The sequence below is a fragment of the Aythya marila genome, assembly GCF_965140915.1.
Source record: "Aythya marila genome assembly, chromosome: 1".
In the NCBI taxonomy this organism is placed as follows: domain Eukaryota; kingdom Metazoa; phylum Chordata; class Aves; order Anseriformes; family Anatidae; genus Aythya; species Aythya marila.
The window spans coordinates 3,607,920-3,626,993 of NC_139042.1; the positions used below are offsets into that span (position 1 = coordinate 3,607,920).

A 19,074-nucleotide genomic window follows, 5' to 3' on the forward strand; every position below is an offset into this window, starting at 1 on the left:
ACGCGCCCGCCCCCCCCGCGCATGCGCCAGGGCTGGGCCTGAGGGGAGCCATGGAGGATGGGGGGGGAATGGCGGTGCTTGGAGGGGGCACAGAGGGGTTGGGAGCGCGGCTCCTGGCTCCACGCTGCACCACATAAAAATAAAATTCTGTGTCCGAGAGCGGTGTCTGAATGCTCCTTGAGGTCCTGCAGGCTCGGTGCTGTGAGCACGGCTGTGGGGAGGCTGTCATAGTGGACAACCACCCTAACTTTGCCCTAACACCCCAGGGGGTGTCCCTGTGAGAAAAACCACAAATAATTTTCTTCGGACAGGCTCTTCTGTGAGGCTATTTTATCGCAATGACGGGTGTCCTGTCAATCAGGAGCACATTTTAGTAATCAAATCATAACCTTTTATCCCCTATTACCTGATGCCTGATCACCTCCCTGTTTCCTCAGTGCCTGACTACTACAGGTTCACAAGCTACTCAACGCTCTTCTATACCATATATGTACTTTTTTTTTTTTTTTTTTTTTTCCCAACCCTTTAATTTCTCCTTCTGTTTTGAAAACTTGTGATCTTTGTTTTACTGCTCTCACACTGCTCATCCTGTTTTTCTCCAGCTCCTACCTTATTTTGGAGCAGTGAGGCCTTCTACTATCCACTTACCTACTTAGCCTTTCTCCTTATTATGACTACACAACTACCTTGGAATACAGAAAAGTAACTCTCTACTGCTAAAAAAACACAATGTTGTGTCTCACATCCTCACAGCCTCCTCTTCCCTGGGCTAAACACATGAAGCGCCCTCAGCCATCCCCTGTACATCTTCCCCTTGAGTTTGGGAGCGAAACTGGGTGTTGTGGGGTCAGGATTGGTGCTGGGTGTTACGGGGTCAGGCATGATGTAGGAGAAAGCATGGGGTTGAGAGCTGTGGGACCAGGCGCAAGGTTGGCTCTTGTGAGCCTGCCAGGGGTATTGGGTGTGTTGGACCTGCGGGATGTGGGGTTGGGTGGTGTGGAGCCACTGAGGCTGTATTTGCTGCCAGGGTTTGAGCTGATCCTGGTGGCCAGCACCTCCATGAGGAGGGGACAGCTTGTGGTGGTGGTTGTGTGTCCATCATTACTGGTCTCATGAAGGGTTGGCGTTGTCCAAGCACTGCCCCATCTCCTTCCTTTCATGCTCCTTCTCCGTTTTTACTAGAGTGAAGAAATGCTGTTCCTACAGGGTTCAACATCTGCTGCTGCTTCTTCCAGGACAACCCTGGGATATGGTCAAAGAGACAGAGGGATCTGGCTCACACTGGATTTGGGTGATCTTTTAGGGTCTCTCTTGTCATTCCGTTGCCATCTCCTCTGTGGCAGTGGGCAGTGTGCTCGGTAGCCCCCCATGCCAATCTACTCATCAGCATGGGTTTAACCCTATTGATCTGATTTGTGAAAGGTTCCCCCTCAGGACAAGAAGCACGGTGTTTGTGGGTGCATTAAGGTTGGAAGGAATTGTGTAGCAGCTCTCATGCCAACAATTCCCTTGAATCGAGCAGAAGCCACTTCAAAACCTACAAGCTTAGCCCTCTTCCAGGGAGGTACCATCTCCAAACAGTGTCTCTGGGTGTTGAGTTCCCTTCTAGGTGTGCTCCTCGAGAGGAACATGCTCCATTTGATAGTTCTGCCAGCCTAGAGGGCAGATATATGCAAAGAGGATGGGTTTTTGGTTGCTTATAGCAAACCTCTGTCCTTCTAGGAACAGTACTCATAGGGGCACCTTGAAATCATGTTAATAATATGTGAGCATCTAATAACATGCAGAGCATCTACTGCTTCATTCACATTTTATTTACTGTCTTCAAAAATACATATTAGTAACAGTTCACAGAAGACTTACAGGCAGATAAATGCAACCAGATTTTCAAGTGTGATACCCTACAGGCTCTCTATAAAAGTGGTAAGAAAGTCAAACCATCTTTTGACACCTTCCAAAAAACATTCATTCAAAAGTATAGCTCTTAGTGAATCGGGGACCGAGTTCTGATCAACAGAAAAATCCCGAAAAATCCCAAATTGGGATTAAGAACAAGAAAGTAAGAGAGAAAATAAATTATTTACTCCATGGAGCCTTCCCCTGTAGTTCCTTCATTTTTTTTTTTTATTTTAAATTTTTGAATCCATAGGAAAACCATTGCTCCTATTATTCCTGAGTGAATCTGACAGCATGATCTGCTCGATCCAGCCCTTCTCACACAGAACACCGATATGTCTGTAATAATTCATGTACGAGACTTTTACTGGGAGCATCACATATTAATTAGCACTGCTCGTACCCTGCACGTTTGTGACCAGCAGTGCGTGGGTAAAGGAGATATTAAAGAATTTTAAAGGAGATATTAACGGACAGTTTCATGTTCCCAAAGACGTGGAAATTCTGGGCAGTGACACCAAGTTAAAAGGGATGGGGTGAAAACGAGGCTTCCAAAAGAAGTCTTCTTCATAACTTCTCCATTTATCTGTGAAGTATCAGAAGATCGTAGATTTATTTTACACAGTCCGTGGCATGGGCTGAAGGCCGTATTTATCAACCCTTTGAACTTTACGTACAGACCCCACCAGCCTTCCCAAGGCTGGGAATGAATCTGATTGATTGCAGACATTTACTGCCAGTAAACTCGAGTAGCGATTTACATTCAGCATCCAAGTTAAAACACGGGTAACTACAGCAGTGCATATGCTTGGCGATTTAAAGCACGTGCAAATTCAAGCAAAGCTGTCTGCACCTGACAGGGTACTAGCGTAACTGTTGGCATGGACAATATTTAAGTTGCTTAACAAGAGATTAAAACTGGAGAGGACCAGGGAGTCATTTTAATCACAGCCTTCTTCCACAACAAAATCTTTGTCTCCATTGTTACCTTGCTGTTTTCTTTTCCTGAACGCACCTAGATCCTTTATTCTCCCCCTTCACATTCTTGTTAATGTAAGAATTCTCCCAGGTCTAACATTTTACACCTTTTATTTCCCTACCACCCCCTGCAGAAACAAACACTCCTCTCACTGTCTCCTAATGACTCTGAACAGCAGCAGCATGACCCAAAGACATCTTAGTATTCAGGTATGGTTTCAGTCCTTTTATCGTAACTGGACATTATTAGACAATTAAGAGATGTCAAGCCAAAAAAACACGTAAGATAAATCCATGACTGATTCTTTCTGGACTCCACTAAGATGCTTTATAATAATCTTTCTGTCTTACAAGAAATCCCACTGTGCCATGGACATGCACATGTCTGAAGATGCCATTATGGTACAGCTAATAACTTATTTATCATCTGCCCTAACTCTGATGTTTTTCTGCCCTGAAACTATTGATCTCTCTACCCAGTGACTCTCTCAGCATTTAGGCCATTAAAAAAAAAAATAAAGTGCATGTCAGCCTCATTTTACAGATGGAGGTGGTGAGGGAGACGGGCTGGTGGCAGAATCAGAACAGGAGATAAGCTCTGAGGTCCTTCAAACTTTAAGGGAAAGGAAGATTCTTTCCTTGTTTTAAGGAAAAAAAAAATAAGAAGTTTGCTCTCGGAGGAAATATTCGACTCCAACAGTGAAATAATTTTTAGATGTTACTGCTAATAAATGTCAAGTGCTTTCCATGACTAGAGATGAGGTTGTGCTGTACCCTAAGCACTTGATATGGCTTTGTGCATGTTTATTTTTCTTTAACTCAGGAGAACTGCAGAGAACAAGAATCCCCAGTGCTGCTGAGTGGTGAAAGAAAAGCAAGTTACACCCCTTGGGCTCAGAAACAGAAGGTAAGCAAAAGCTAGCTATCAAGATAACAAGGGAACAAATGCTTCCGAGAGAGAATGTGCCTCCAAACAGTCATTACAACATAAATCAGAGCACAAAATTAGGGAGCAGCTATATATTTAGCTTAGCACGTCCGCTGAAATAGCAACTCCATTTGTATAACATGTGTTTGATTGCAATCCCAGCTTAGCACTTACTTCACATACTTGGTAGCACGCAGAACTGCCGTGGTGCTATAAATAATACCTCCTTCTCAAAGATGTTTATTCCATTTAGCAATTTAGAGCTATTTCAAGCTTTTGTGTTCCTCCCAAAGCCTGTTTTCATTCTGTCTTTACACTGGTTGGACATTTTGCATTACTCTGCATATCAATAAACGTCAGAGATTTGTGGTCAACCCTACTTTTGCCTGATTTAATTACCTGAGCACAGAAAAATGTTGATTCAGGCTGTCCATCTTTTGCATAATATCCTGATGGGTTCAGGCTCTCCAGATGAGGACCTGGATCAGTTCTCTCCTTGATCTGTGGAGACTCAAACTCGTATTTCCATCTCAGCAGATTGCCCCAGTTACTAGGGCCACGTTGGGGCACTCTTCACTTCTTGCCCAGATTTTTAAAGAACTATCTGACTGCTTTTAATGTGGCCTCTGCTGCTGTCTGAAGAAAAGAAAAAGGGGTGGGGGCAAAACGGAGGATTAGAGCTCTCTGTAAAGCTATGCATAGTGCTTTGGGTGCCTCTTCTTACATGCCTTTCACCAGAAAATGAATGATTCAGCTCTTTTTCTTTATTATTATCTGAAACAGAATGAGGCAGTACCAATCCAGAGCTCGAAGGGGTGTTGATCAGACCTTCCCCCATCCCCTTTCAAATGAGATTTAAGCACACTGCTCTTGCCCCTTGATTAACTCAAGCTGAAAGGAAACTAATTACGTTGATTTAATTAAACTAATTAAACGAAGTAAGCTGAAAGAAAACTTTTGAGTCTTGAGTTTAAAAAACATGCGGTTGACATCCCCCAAAAACTATTACCATAAATTCAGCAAGGGCATACCTATTTTGAAGGCATAGATTTGATGAAGGAGGGTTCAGGTGTGGTATTTTACAGATCACAATGATATCACATGCATAGATCATTGCTATGAATGTCCAAATGAGCAGCAAACTCGTGGCAGAAATAAGATTCACATTGTTCTTGCTTTGCTTTGTCAGTGACACGCTGCAACCCCTGGAACAGACGACTTTTGCTTCACAGTTCAGGGCAGGAGTGGGGAGAAAAAAGTTCTTCCTAATGCTTCCTAACCCCGAAGAATGGTCCCACAAGCTGGAATTTGGTCACAACGTACTGTTTACCATCCTCAAGGCTCCCAAAACTGGCCAGGTTTAATGGTTCCGTGGTTTTCAATCCCAGTCAGCGCTTCCTAACAACATGGTCCCACTTCCATCATCGTGCTGTTGGGTCTAGCACCAAGGCAGACAGGGAAAGAAGCTTACAGTAGGTTGCTAATAACTACGGAATGTGCATTTTCACCAGCAGCATGCTGATTTGTGTTGTTCATGCAATTACAGCTCGGGACAGTAGAAATTATATTTATTATATTTCTCTTGCTGTTTTCACAACAGTACAAAACACTTCTTTATGCTGCTTACGGGTCAGCTTAACACAGCAACAACTGGCTGCTTTGGGAAACGAGACCATGAGCAACACTGAGCTTTGCAGCCCCCTACCGAGAACTTTTGGAAGCAATAAAATTACAAATGCAGAAGTTGGTTATTGCATTTTCCCTTCTATCTCATTAGAGGTTACGGGAAATGTTCCGGGGGGGTCTCTCATGCAATCTGGTTAGGGACACCTAAAATATTTCTACACGTAATTAGCTGAGAATGAACCACCTTGAACGTGGCACAGATGAGCTAATCATCATTTCGATCACCGTAGCACCAGGCCAAGCTTTTAGGAAAGGGCTCGACCACTGTCATCACCTCTGGTTTCCTCCTGCCTAATCTTTCTGACGACTGGACAGGAAATCCCAGCAAGAAGGCAAAAATGCTGCCTTAGCAGCCTGACTGTTCACAAGGACATCATAAATGGCTCAATGTGCAGCAAAAACAAGCCCCTAGCTTTGTCATTAGAAATACTGGGGGTAATGATGGAAAAATAGTCCTTTCAGATGGAATCCAGCCTACCTCGAGACCATCCCGTGCTGGTTGACATGGCCAAAAGAAGGCTGTATCCAGGCAGAAGAGGTTCAACCGTTCAGAATCTATTTGGGGGCCTTTGCCCTCTTGATGTCTTCACCTCTTAAGAGTTTTCAGAGCATCCTCAGGACAAATTATAGCGTTGTGAGGGAAGGAAAAGGACCAGTGGTCTCGGATGACTTTGGAATGTAAAGGTTTAAGAGCATCCAAAGCAAAGTTCCCCAACAGACACAATCTTCTCAAGTTTTAAGAACATCACTCTCTCTCTTATGGCTTTCTTGGTCGTTCCCAGTGTCAGGCACATCATTCAAACACGGCTTCCCGGAAAGAAGAACAGGCTTCCTCCCAGGGTTCAGGAAAAAAAAAGTCACCTTCAGATGGCAACAGGACAGGATCCCCTACTCATGTGCAGTTCGCACCGTCCTTTGCAGCAATATTGGATGAGTCCACGTGGCGAGGCTTCTTCTCTGTGGATCCAACAAGTTTCTTGCGTGCTCCACGCAGGTGACATGGTAAGAGAAGGAAAATGTGCCCACTGGAGTGTAGCTCCATGGCTTCTTTCACCACGTCAGGTCTCCAGCTACTCTCCAGATCTTGATGACTGAACATTCGCATCACCCTTGCAGGATAGGTTAAGGACCATCCCATTTTCCAACCGGAGAACGCAGGAAGGGTAGAAGTTCAGTGATTTTCCCCACAGTTGTACAGCAGGTTAGAGGTGGAGGCAGAGACAGAACCAACCCTGAATTCAGGTGTTAGACAATATTCCTTCTGCTTAGAGTATGGCCATATTCTGGAAGATGGCATCGGTAAATACATTAAAGGAAAATCATCTCCCTGTTAGTGGCTCTTAATCCAGGCAAGCACGATTCTGAATTAGGCTGTAAGTGTGTTTTAGAGGGAAACACTTAACCTGTGTTATCTCCACGCCGGCACCACCATCAACAGCCCTTCCTACTTGTATCGAATCAGGCGAATAATCTTATTATTCATGAAATCCGAAGTGTGTGGATGAGAAGAATCTATGCAGAAGCCATCGCTCAGGGCTATTTTGAGCACTTCTTCCACAAACACCTGGAAGCTGTTGATCTGCTTATTGTCAGGCACCACCCAGAGTCTCTTCAAGTTCTGCCGCGTGTACTCCTCTTCGGGAAGGCCCTCCACGCTCGCAACCCAATCTAAGGTCAAATGGTTGGGGTCCTGCAGGTAGCTGGATATGGACGAGAGGTTTCCGTTGAAGCAGTAGTAAAGTTTGGAACCGAGAAGCTTCAGGAAGAGGCACGAAGTGGAGAAGATATTGGCGCTGAAGACTTCCATGTTGGAGGAGGAGAGGCTGTAGATCTGGGGCGCTTCTCGGACGGTGAAGTGAACGGTCTGGGTCTTCTGGTCGAGGCTGATGTTGAGCATGGCGTTTTTCTCCGCTTTGGAAAGCTCCACCTCCTTCTCCTGCAAGGCCTCGATCAGGGGCTGGATTTGGTAAAAATCCACCTCCCGCCGAAGCAAGCCCATTTCCTGAAAGTCCTCGGGGAGGTCCAAGTGAGAAGTTCGTAAGAAGTTGAGGATGTAGCGGAAGATTTTGCCGTCTCTGTCGATGAAGCAGTTGCCTTGGCTGTCCTTCTTGGTGGGCATCTTCCCACTGAACATGGCTCCCAGCATGGAGTCTGGGAAGCTAGTCAGGGTGGACAGGGAGGTGGTGTAGAGTTTCCCTCCCACATTGAGCGTGATGGGTTCTGACATGACGGAAAAGTCCCGCGGTGCTGGGACTAACTCTAAAAAATAAAAATAAAAATCCAACACCACACATTCAGCTACATTAACCTGCTCAAAAGGAACAGGGGAAAAAAAAAAAAAAAAAGAGTACTAAATATATCTGGGTAACTACAGGGTAATAATTCATCATAGGAATTGGAACTTGGGTTGTTGGAGGATGTGTCTTGAGAAGAAACTTAAGGATGTTTTTTTCTCCTAAGGGTCTTTAACAGGGCTTTGTTTAGTTCAAAATTTAGTGCCAGAAATCACGAGTTTTCCAAAGCTTTGCAGTCATGCTGAATGTGAAATCTCTCCCACAGGTGCCTACAGCAGAACGACTGCCGACTTCAAGAGTTAGATCCTAGGCTCACCTGATCTCATCTCCCTGATGACCGCAGGATTTAGAGGAAACAGAAAAGCAGGACAAGAACCGGACACATTCCCAATATCTTCCAAGGCATCTTGAGGTGTAATCAAAGCAACAAAGCTGTGGAGGCAGAACCCCCCTAGCACACATTTGTGTGCAGTCATCCTAGCAGGGAGCCAGCGAGCTGTGCTGCCGTAAGTGCTACCATTCAGGAAAAAAAAATACAAATAAAAAAATCAGACTTTCTCCTTCCAACGTACTTTGCCTGAGAAAACATTTCCTAATTAATTGGGGCCGTATCCTCAGCTGGCGTAGCTTCTGTGCAGCTCCTCTGCAATCAGCTGAGCCAAACTGAGGATGTGATTTTATGCTGCAGTTCAGCATCATTGCCTCTGGAGGGAACATACCTCCCTTCACCCGCTACCCTACCGTCCTTATTCCTTCCTGCAGCTCCAGCACTTTCCTGACCCCACACTAAGCCTGTTTAGGGAGCTGCTGCTCCATCGCACAGCTGTTTTTCCTTGTTTGCTGAATCCAAATCCATCAACAACTTCATTCCCAGCTTTACTCTATTTAAAAAGCAGCAGGGAACCCATTGGTATTTGCTGCAGAGCTAGGAGGTAGCTCTTGCTGTAGTAGCTACGGTCATGCAACAGAAAGCAGCCAAACAGCTGCCTTAAAATTAAGTTTATTAAGCCTAAATAGTCATGGAATAATCCTAGCCAGGATAACGTTGTTATCAGCTCTGCAGTCACATACTTCAGGTATAACATTTCCCTCTGTCCTGTAGCCCGGGTTGGCCTCAGCACACAGCGCGTTTGTCACTGCACAATAATGAGGGGAAATAATCAGCTCTGCAAATCCACCGAGGGCTTTGCTTGTGTAAGCAACAGAGATCCTGCATCCAATAAAACTGGCAAATCAAGACACGTGGAAAGCAACACAGCACCCACTCCACCCCCGTGACCAAAGCCCGTCCTTGGTACTAACTTCAGCCAAAAACACCCTGAAAAAAAAGCTGTTTGTTTCAGCGTTACCCTCCCCTCAGCACTGTCGTCTCAGCAAACTTCCCACTCTTGAAGGCTTCAACCCAAATTAGAGCCGGGAGCTCTTCAAACCCATTTTATATCGGCTCCAACCGGTCTAATTCTGTTGTATGAGTGGCTGCCGTGTATTTTTCCCCCCTAAGGGCTTGCAATACGCCTGTGAAAGCATTGCTACAAACACGGTCTGACATTCACAAAACCAGCCCCAAATGCGTATTTTTTTTCACGTTTCAGCCAAGAACAGAATTGTTCCCAACATCTCCCTGCGAATAACACAGACTGCAGAGGCAGGACTGACAGCGGCCCAAAGGCCCGTTCACGGCTTCCCTCCTCTGCTAAAACTCAGGCTGTTTTAGACCAAACAACCCCATTTTTTTTCCGTTCTTTCTTTATAGGTCATGTTTGCAGATTTTTGAGCCCACGCCTGCTTGTTGGTACCACGGGAGGAGTTTTCTCATGCTGTCTGCCAGCTGCAGCGAGATCTCCTCCTCCGTGGGTCTGTGACAGCCTTCTCCTGGCAAATTCTCTCATCAAGAACCTAAAGACCAGTGGATGGCCCAAATCTTCAGTGAGAAGACAAGAGAGAGTCCATTTCAAACCCAACATCCACCCTAAGTTTATTCAGATCCCGAACCTGGCCAGTTACATGCATATTAAGGAGAGGCAGACAGCTCAGACTGATCTGAAACGGGTAATGTTAAAAAAAAAAGGGTCTGGCTCTGGCCTCTCGGCACCTATCTGACCTAATATCAGAGAAGGGCTCTCCAAGAGTGCAGCACTGCTGCTTGGTGGCATTTCCACGAACACGAGGCTGCAGGAGAGCCTCTGACGTGGCCGTGGGTGGCTGTAAGCTGCGGTCCCCAAGGCCAAGTACGAACTGGGTTATGGTTCTTGGAAGCAAGAGAATTACAGTAAAGCCTTTTGTGGAGCTGCTCCCAAAGCAGTACTTAAAATTCAGTCCGATTAGATCACCTAGAGATCTAATTTGAGAACCAAAGATGTGAGTTTCACCAAAAAGCACAGTGTTATTACGTGCTTTCAGAGTGATTTGTGTTTAAATACATTTTTCTTTCAAAAAATAGATGTAATTTAGTGTTAAGGAGATAAATAAATAAAAAAAAAACTACACTTATTTAAAGACATCATCTTTTCAGGCGATGCAAATTGAGAGAAACTAGCCTTGCTTCGTGGCGATTTTTTATTGAGAAGTCCAACTTCTGAGTCAAAGCTGCTGCTTGAGCCTCCGAGCATTTCGGCAGACCAGGGTTTGTAAATTTGAAGGTGGGTTTTACTGGCAGGAGCATCCTCAGCAGATGCAGAGCACCCATTTCTATAAGGAGCCTCTACCCCAGGAGTTTAGTTCAGCAAATAATTGGTCTGAACCTGGGAGAGTCGGGTTGCCACAGCAGGAAGTTAGGAAACGGTGTGGGAAATGACAAAATTTACCCATTTTCACTTATTAACATCTTCACATATTTATAACCATCACCTCAGCTCCTTCATTATCTGTGACGCTTCCTTTGTTTAATAATTTTCAATGCAAAACAGCCTTGGGCAAGCTTATTTCCCCTCTTATTTATTCATTGCATTTAAGAGTGCTTTAATTAGATCATAAATAAAATTCTGCATGTATAATTTAACAGAGTGCTGGTTTCACCCAATTTAGAAAAAAAAAAAAACCCACACATGCACAAATAATCATCCAAAAACGCATCATTCGTGATGTGCCTCCTTAGGTAAAAATGGTGCAAGTGGCACAACTATTGCTGAGTGTTTAACCTCTCTGAAAAATGAGCAAATCTGCAGTTTACCCTTTTTTTTAGCCAGAAAATGCAGGTTGCTGTAAACTTTAAAGTTATGTTTATAACATTTTCAAAAAAAAACCAAAAAAACAACAGGGACCTTTCCTTACGGAATATATAAATTTGTGTATATATAAAGCAAAGGAAAAGCCACTTTTTAATATGAGTTTTCTGCTTCCTGATTCAGATAAAAATTGATCTTTCCAGTTAAAAATAATCTACCCCGAACCAGCAAGTTGATGAAACCCGAGGGATCGAACGTCTGGTTCTCTTTCACAATCTCATTAAATATTTGGAGAAAACTGGCTCTGCATTAACAGAATAAAGATAAAAGTAGCTTGGCCAAAGCTAGAAATAGTGGCAGGGCAGAGAAAAGATACAAAAGGTGCTAAGCAGATGAGAAAACAAAATGAAGTTTTTATTTGGGAAAAGGCGTAGAGATGCCTTGGTTTCCCTCAGAAGTAAACCAAGCACAAGTATTTGTTGGGAATGAGAAAATAAAAGCAGCAGGAATTGCTTACAGACACAGGTTTCCCTTTACAGGGAAAGAAAATGACTCCGTTTTGGGGGGATTTTGGGGAGGCAGCAGGTAAGACGGGGTTAACAGGCTGCTCAGAGCATCGTGCAGAGGATCTCGTTAGGGAAATGAATTAAACGCAGAGCAGCAAAGGGCAATGTGATGTGGGAGGAGTGCATTTTAATTTTAATTTTCTATAGATGCCTCGCTGATTAATTTTAGTGTACCCTTCCGTACCCAACCCATAAAACATCCCTTCGTGGCTGAAACTTTGGAAAGCCGTCTTTAAGGCAGCGAAAAACCCAGCTTGGTTAAGAAAAAGCTGCGGAGTTGAGATGAGCAGCAAGGCACACACGCAGCAAAAATTAGAGATGAATTATTTAGGAAGAAAACCTAAGTGGCAATAAGATGAAAGCAAGACGGGGACCGTTTCTGGTAAGTATCGGGAAGAAAAGCCAGCCTAAAAAAAACCTTCCTGGCTTTTGGGTATTGCCCAAGAGAGCCGCAGTGGCTGCAGAAACGCCACACGAGGCCGGCCAGGTAATGCGCTGCGGGAAGCCTGGAGGGGCCAGATGGATTTGGGGTAAAAAGGAGGGGAAAGCAAGACCCTCAGCTAGGAATTTGTGTTATGGGGGCTAGAGGAAAGGCACTTTGACGTCCAGGAGTCACCCTACGGTGACAGCTTGGGGAAAAGCAGTAACAAAGAATGACCAAGGGAAAGTGGAAATAAAATAAGAAGGGCTTAGAAAAGAAAAATAAAAGGAAAACTTGGTTCCTGGCTTCCCGAGTGAGAGGCAGCCCCCAGCAGCCAGCAGGCAGCACGTGAGAGCTGGGTTTAAGGAAGGATTTGGGATAAAATATGTTACAAGGAGAGGCTTAACCTTCCTCTAGGGTACCACTGATGCACACAGTGATCTCAGCGGATGCTCAGCTCTGGCAGGTTAAACGTTTGCAACACGCTTTCTACACACTATGTGCTTATTTACTGCGATCCTACAGAGGGAACCCCGCGTTTTCCCGTTGCTTTAGGATGGAAATCAATCCCACATCGTCCTGGCCACCGGGCCGAGCGCGGGGAGCTCTGCCAACCACTGCAAGACGCGGAGAGCTGTGGCAGGGACTCCAGCTCCCAGCAGGCACCGTGCAGGAAATGCCACCTCACCCTTCCCCTATAGCCTCGAGGAAACATCCCCTATAGCCTCGAGGAAAAGCTCACCGGTGACTCGAGGTTTATTTTCTAATCACGCTGCGTTAAACACAGCAATACACGGGGAAGGATGAACACGACTTTCCTAACATCCCCGGCTCGCTGGCGTGCTCCTCCATCCCTTCCAGGGCCAGTACCTCCCTTCTTTGGGGTCTGGAGCATCTCCTGGCAGTGGGTCCAGGCTGGTGCTGCTTGCTGGGGGATGGAGTTGACCCCAAAATGCTGCATCTGCAGATGCTGAAGTTAAGCAGCGTGCAGCTCTGGGCGAAGAGGAGGTGGGACGAATGTGGTAGGGGCCAGGATCCGAGCCGGCCGCCCTCAGAGCCAGCTTCATCCCCCAAAGTGCTGAAAAACCCGTGAATTGCAGAAAAATGGGATTGGGGAAATGGGGGGAGGACAAAGTTTGCCGGGCAGTGCTGCGCCATGCTGAGAGGGGCTGGCTCCTCCCTGCACAGCCGGGAATTCGCTACAGCAGAATGAACTGCTAAAATCATCCTAATAATCATAATAATTACAATAATTATAATTATAATAATAATAGGAATAAACCCACTAAATGCTCCCCGCATCCCAAAGCCCTTCTCCCTCTGGCCCCTCTGGCCCACCGAGCAGCACCCCCCTCCCCAAATCCCACCCGTGCCTCAGTTTCCCCAGCTGGCGGTGGGATGGGAAGGGGGTGACCCCAAGCCACCCCTCTCCCCCCTTATGGGGTGGCTCCCCCAAAAGCCCCCCCGCTGGCCCCGCACCCACCTGCGGCCCCGCCGAGCCCCGTCCCCGCCCGGGCGCCGCAGGAGGAGGAGGAGGAGGAGGAGGAGGAGGAGGAAGCAAAGGGGCGGCGAGCCCGGCTCTCCCGGTGCTGCCAGAGCTGGGATTTGTAGTTTCGTCGCCTTCCCTTCGCCCTGCCCCCGGAGCTGCCCGCAGGGCTGCGGCTTTTTTGCCCTAAAGAGGAGCGAAACGGGTTGGCACGGCTCGGCACGGCTCCGGGGGGGAGGTAACGGGGGGCAGGAGAACGGGGGGAGGTCAGGGGATGGGGTGCTGGGGGGTGGTTTGGGGTGTAAAAGGGTGGAGGGATGCTGGAAGGATGCGCAGGGTGAGGGATGCTCTTGGGAAGGGCTGCTCCGAGGGAGGGATGCTCAGAGAGGGGTGTTTGGGATGCTCCGGGGAAGGGATGCTGGAGGGATGCTCGGGATGCAATGTTTGGGATGTTTGGGGCTTCAGGATACAGGAGGGATACTGGAGAGAGGGATTTTGGGGGTCAGGACGCAGGAGGGATTCTCAGGGGTCGGGGTGCAGGGTTGGTATTAGGGGATCGGGCTGCTCAGAGGGTGCTCGGAGGTTGGGATGCTCGGGGTTTCAGGGTATAGGATGGATTCTCAAAGGAGGGGTGTTTGGGGGTCGGGATGCGGGATTGGTATTTGGGAGTTGGAGACATGCTCGGGATGCTCTGGGGAAGGGATGCAGGAGGGATGCTCAGAGGGTGGGATGCAGGAGAGGTGTTTGGGGCTCGGAGCTCACAGAGAGGGATGTTCAGGGCTTGGGATGCTCAGGGGTTGGGGTGCTCGGGGCTTCAGGATACAGCAAGGAGACTTGGAGGGATGTTTGGAGGCCAGGATGCTCAGAGAATGGGATGCTTAGGGACTGGGATGCGGGAGGGAACTGGGATTAATGGGGGCTTGGGGTTCAGCATGCAGGAGGAGTGTTCAGGGCTCAGGGTGCAGGAGGGAGCTTGGGGTGCTTGGGGGGGTCTGGGTGCAGGAGGGGTGCTCGGGAGATGGGATGCCTAAAGGGAGGCCTGCCCAGAGGGAGGGATTTTTGGGGGAATGGGTGCAGCAGGGATGGCTGGAATGAAGGTTGGGATGCAAAGGGGATGCTCAGGATGCAGGTGGGGAACCCAGAGCGATGCTGGGTGTGTGTGTGTGTGTGTGTGCATTCCCCTGGTGCCTGCAGAGCTCCGCAAACCTTCCTTTGCGAGGCAGCAGCTTGCCACAAGGAGCTGGTACAAATTGTGTCCAGGCTTTCACCCAGGGAAACCGACCTGGGGAGTGGAACAGCCTGGGATGTTCCCATCCCACAGGCCCTAAAAGATTCAGAGCACATTTTGTGACAGGGGCAGTGAAGTTTGCCACAGTCTCCATGTGCCGTGATCTCGCTTGGCCTTCCTGGTTTCTGGATTAGCTGAGGCACAGCCAAATACTTGGGGGCTGCAGGGAAACCGAGGTCTAAAATGAGGGACACGTCCCCTTTTTCCTGAAAACTGGAGGTCTCTGTATCTCCAAGCAGTTAGGCAAGGGCGGATAAATCCCAGCCAGCGCTCGGTCCGGTGTGCTTTGGTGGAGGAGATGTGGTTTTCGCTTGGACCATCTCCAGGGCTTTTATTTCTCTACACAGATAAAAGCAGGCAGCAATGTGAAGGAAGGAGAGTGATGTTTATTCTATAAATACCTCCAAAAAAGCCTTCCGGAGTAGATGTATTTACAGTCCCTGGGGATGATAATAGAAAGGACGTTGGTCTGAAGGTCAGGGCAGGAGCCAGGCTCTCCTGGTATCACACAGGAGAAACGCAGCCCTGGCTGAGAGCTAGGGAGGAAAGCAGAAGGCTTTGGGAGGAGGAAATTTTGTCTGTGGTTGGTGCTGGGCTTAGCCATAAAGCCAGTGGTTTGTCAGTGGTGGTCCAAGTCCCGGTTCCTGTGCCTTTGCTACTGAATTCGGGGGCAATGGGAGAGGGAAATGTAATTCCTTGTGCCTCAGTTTCTGCAGCCACAGCTGGAGGTGATGGCTGATAACACGCTAGCAATGCTTTTGAGAGGCTTTATTGGAGAAGGATGCTGACATGTGTTAGAGCTGTGCGTGTATCTCTTGTCTGGAGGGGAGGAATGGAGCTGGGAGGAGTCTGGAGACGGAGAGAGGATGAAATGTCAGGGCCTTGGGCGTTATTTGGCATTACTGCACTCATCGCTTTGACATCTAGCCAAAGCCTTTTCTTTTTTTGTTTTGTTTTGTTTTGTCTGATGACTGAGTGCCTAACAGCAAGAAACATAAAGCAAGAGAAGAGGCTTTGGGGTTTGTGTGCAGCAAAGGGACCGAAGGAGCAGCACTGGAGATCAGAGAGCGGGCTGGCTGAGGCAGCCGCCTTCAGCTCCTCTGGGCAGCCTGGGCCAGGCCCTCAGCGCCCTCAGAGGGCAGAATTTCTTCCCAATTTCTTCCCAAGGCCTCCCCCCTGCCAGGCTCCAGCCGCTGCCCCTCGTCCTGTCCCCCCAGCCCTGGCCAAGAGTCCCTCCCCAGCTTTCCTGCCCCCCCTGCAGGCCCTGGCAGCTCTCCCCGGGGCCTTCTCTTCCCCAGGCCCACCACCCCCAGCTCTGGCTTCCTAGGAGAAAAAACAACAGATTTTAGAAACATCAACAGAATTTAGTAAAGATACGACCTGCTATCTGGTAAATTTAGGCTGGTTGCACACATGCACTTTAGCTAGTTACTTTTTAGGGGACCCGCCTGTGGCTCCACCAGCTGTGGGGTGAGGAGCCCCACAAGCGCTCAGGGTGCTTCGGATCGAGTACACCAGAGGGCAGGAAAGCATGAAAGAGCCTTAAGAGCCCAAATTAATTAGCTGTAGTGAGTAGGAGACACGCAACACGAGTGCAATCTGTCACTGGAAAACAGTTTGGGACAGGAAGCGAGGAATATGTTATCTCCTCGAAAAGGGGAGGTGGATTAGAGGAGGCAGATTGTAATTACAGGCGAAAATTTTGGCCAGCCTTCCACGCTGGCAATCTTTCCCTGCTCCGACTGCAGATGGGTAGAGTCTCACTTTGGTTTCTAAAGGGCTATTTAGCTGCGTTTTGGGGGGAAGTTATTAGCTCTGAGTTTCTGTTATATTGCTGCAACAGCCTTGTCTCATGAAGGCGATGTGTGGTCCTCTGTGCGTATCCCCATAGATACCCACGGCTTGCAGAACAGTGGGCACTGCTTCAGCTGAAGCCTCCAGGCATTATTACAGTGCGAATAATAAATAAGGCAGCCTGAGGCTTTAGATATTAATGAACAGCAGGATGACAAATAATTAGGAAAGAAATAAAGAGGGAAGCAGCAACTGTGTCGCTGAGGGGACTTGAGGAAGAAACCGCAGCATTAAGTCATTGTGAGTGCTTGAGGTATGCACGGAAGAGCACAGAGCTGGCATCACATCACTCCAATTAATTCAGGTGATTTAGCCAAAATAGCTAGATCCCAGCTAAATTAAGAGTATAACTGATTGTGTAAACTGCAATAGATCACAGGGAGAGAAGAGCAGGGGATGTGGCAGCAGTGATGACAGCCTTTATTTGATGATTTTTCAACTCTGTAGGTCTATTGCAATTTCTTTATGGTTATTTGCAGAAGTTTTTTTGGCATTTTAGAAAAAAAAAACTCATAGGGAAGTGATAATGACTGCTTGTGCTTGCTCGATACCTGCTGGTGAGGCTGCATCTATTGGATGTGGTACTGATGTGTTATGGGCTGTTTGCCCTCCTCAGATGGATGGATGTGCAGGTACTTTGGACCAAAAATATCCCCATTGCTTATGAATTAAGGAGATATTTATTCCATAAAAAGAAAGAAAGAAAGAAAGAAAGAAAGAAAGAAAGAAAGAAAGAAAGAAAGAAAGAAAGAAAGAAAGAAAGAAAGAAAGAAAGAAAAAAGAAAAGTAAAAGAAAAAAATTATTAGGACTGCAAATTGCTTTGATGTTCTTGGAAAACAGACCTAGAGAGGTGTGTGACAGCAGGGGCTGCTTCTTTGGACAAGTTTGGACAATAAGTCACAGCAAATTTTATAGAAATTTCGGAGAATACTGTTGTGCAGTATGCTGTGCTCTAGGAAGGTGCTGTGAGCACTCACCTCCGTCCTGCAGCAGCTCAGCAGCCTGCAGGATCGAGCCCTAATTGCCCGACTGCCTGGAGGATGAAGGAAGAATAACAGTAATGTCTTGGCTGACATAAAAGGAACCACTTGAGCAGGAGTTAAGGACAATAAAAGGTGACTCTTGATTCTGTACTTCCAGACCTCCAGAGCAGTTAGGGAAGTAGATCACAATTTTGTCTTCTTTTTAAGTAAGAAGGAAGTCACATTATTTATCAGCCTACATTTGGACGGTGGGATTTTTTCCCTCCCCTAGTGGTATTTATCAAGCTATATAGCATGAAACAGTCCGGATGCCGTCATAGGAAATGTGTTAAATTTATTACCAAGATTTCCTGAAGGTAAGATAAATCTCAGGTCTATGTTTTCCCAGCTTTTTATGGTGTGGGTGCAGGAACCAATACTGCATTCTGCAAAAAGTACTGGGGAGCCTTTACTGGAAATCTGCTGCTGGCAGAGATGGGGGAATGAATTGATTTAGAAGTAATTGGAGAGACTTCAAGTGAAATGAGTCCCAATTAAAGAAAAAAAAACACAGTCAGGAGAGAAATATATTAAGAGGACTCCTCAGAGCATTACAGAATATGAAGATTAGACCCAAGTAAAGCCCAAGGTGACTTTTCATCCTGAGCTCAGTTTTTTTGTTATTTTTTTGTTTGCAGTTTACTCAGTTGAGGGAGTGAAACGAAGCTGGCCGATGATGCTCTCTGCTTATACTCCATTTCACTCTCTGCTTTCTGAAACACGGCTGGCCAGCTGTCCTTGCAGGGACGCATCTTGCAGCAAACAGAGCCTGTTGCAAGCCTGGAAATACTTCATTTTCTTTGTGGCTTTAGGTGGCATTTAGGTCTGGAGCCAGACCTGCTGTCCTTTACAGCATCTTTTTCATTTATTTATTTATTTATCTATCTATCTATTTATTTATCTATTTATTTATTTATTTATTTATTATTTTGAGGAGGTATGGGAGAAAGCACTGCCGTGTGTTTACGGATGCAGTTTGTGCAGCCAAATATCATCCATGCTCGTTGATCTATCAGGCAGAAGGCAGAGTGTTTGCAGGACACTTTCCTAAGTCTGAGCATCTTCATAGCAAAGATGAGGTAGGAAGACATTCCTCCCTTTTACAAAGCACAGCTCCCTCTCCAGCACATCTCCAAAAATCAAGGACGGTCTCAGAAACTACCTTTGTCAGCCTGTCTTTGGGAAAATCATTGGGCACAGCCTTTTGAAAGCTGTGTCTGGGCACACGAAGGAGGTTTGCTTGATGGCAGGGCTGCCATGTAGGGGGACCAGGGCAGGCCAGGGCTGATGAGAACCTCGTGGAATTCAGCAATGACAAATGCAAAGTTCTGCATTTGGTACAGATTCGTCTCTGGATGGACTCAGCCAGCATGGACTCAGCTGGGCTGCACCAACCCCCTGGTGAAAGCTGGGCGCTGGCTGATAGCAGCAGCCCAGTGCCTCCCAGGAGGTTATCTGGGAGATGGAGCCAGGCTTTTCACAGCAGTGCA

General features: G+C 47.0%; 1 protein-coding gene across 2 annotated transcripts; it reads right to left on the minus strand.

The window, feature by feature from the left end:
• Nucleotides 1–1,805: 1,805 nt before the first annotated feature.
• On the minus strand, nucleotides 1,806–13,424 carry KCTD21 (potassium channel tetramerization domain containing 21). Of its 2 annotated transcripts, none has more exons than XM_082751443.1 (2): nucleotides 13,417–13,424; nucleotides 1,806–7,747 (listed from the first exon to the last, which is right to left on the minus strand). In XM_082751443.1, the coding sequence occupies exon 2, from the start codon at nucleotides 7,713–7,715 to the stop codon at nucleotides 6,933–6,935; it is 783 nt and encodes a 260-aa protein (XP_082607569.1). In that variant the 5' UTR covers nucleotides 7,716–7,747; nucleotides 13,417–13,424; the 3' UTR covers nucleotides 1,806–6,932. The 2 variants fall into 2 exon arrangements, with proteins under 2 accessions (XP_082607569.1, XP_082607568.1); XM_082751442.1 differs by lacking the exon at nucleotides 13,417–13,424 and adding an exon at nucleotides 8,099–8,517.
• Between the last annotated feature and the right edge of the window lie 5,650 nt (nucleotides 13,425–19,074).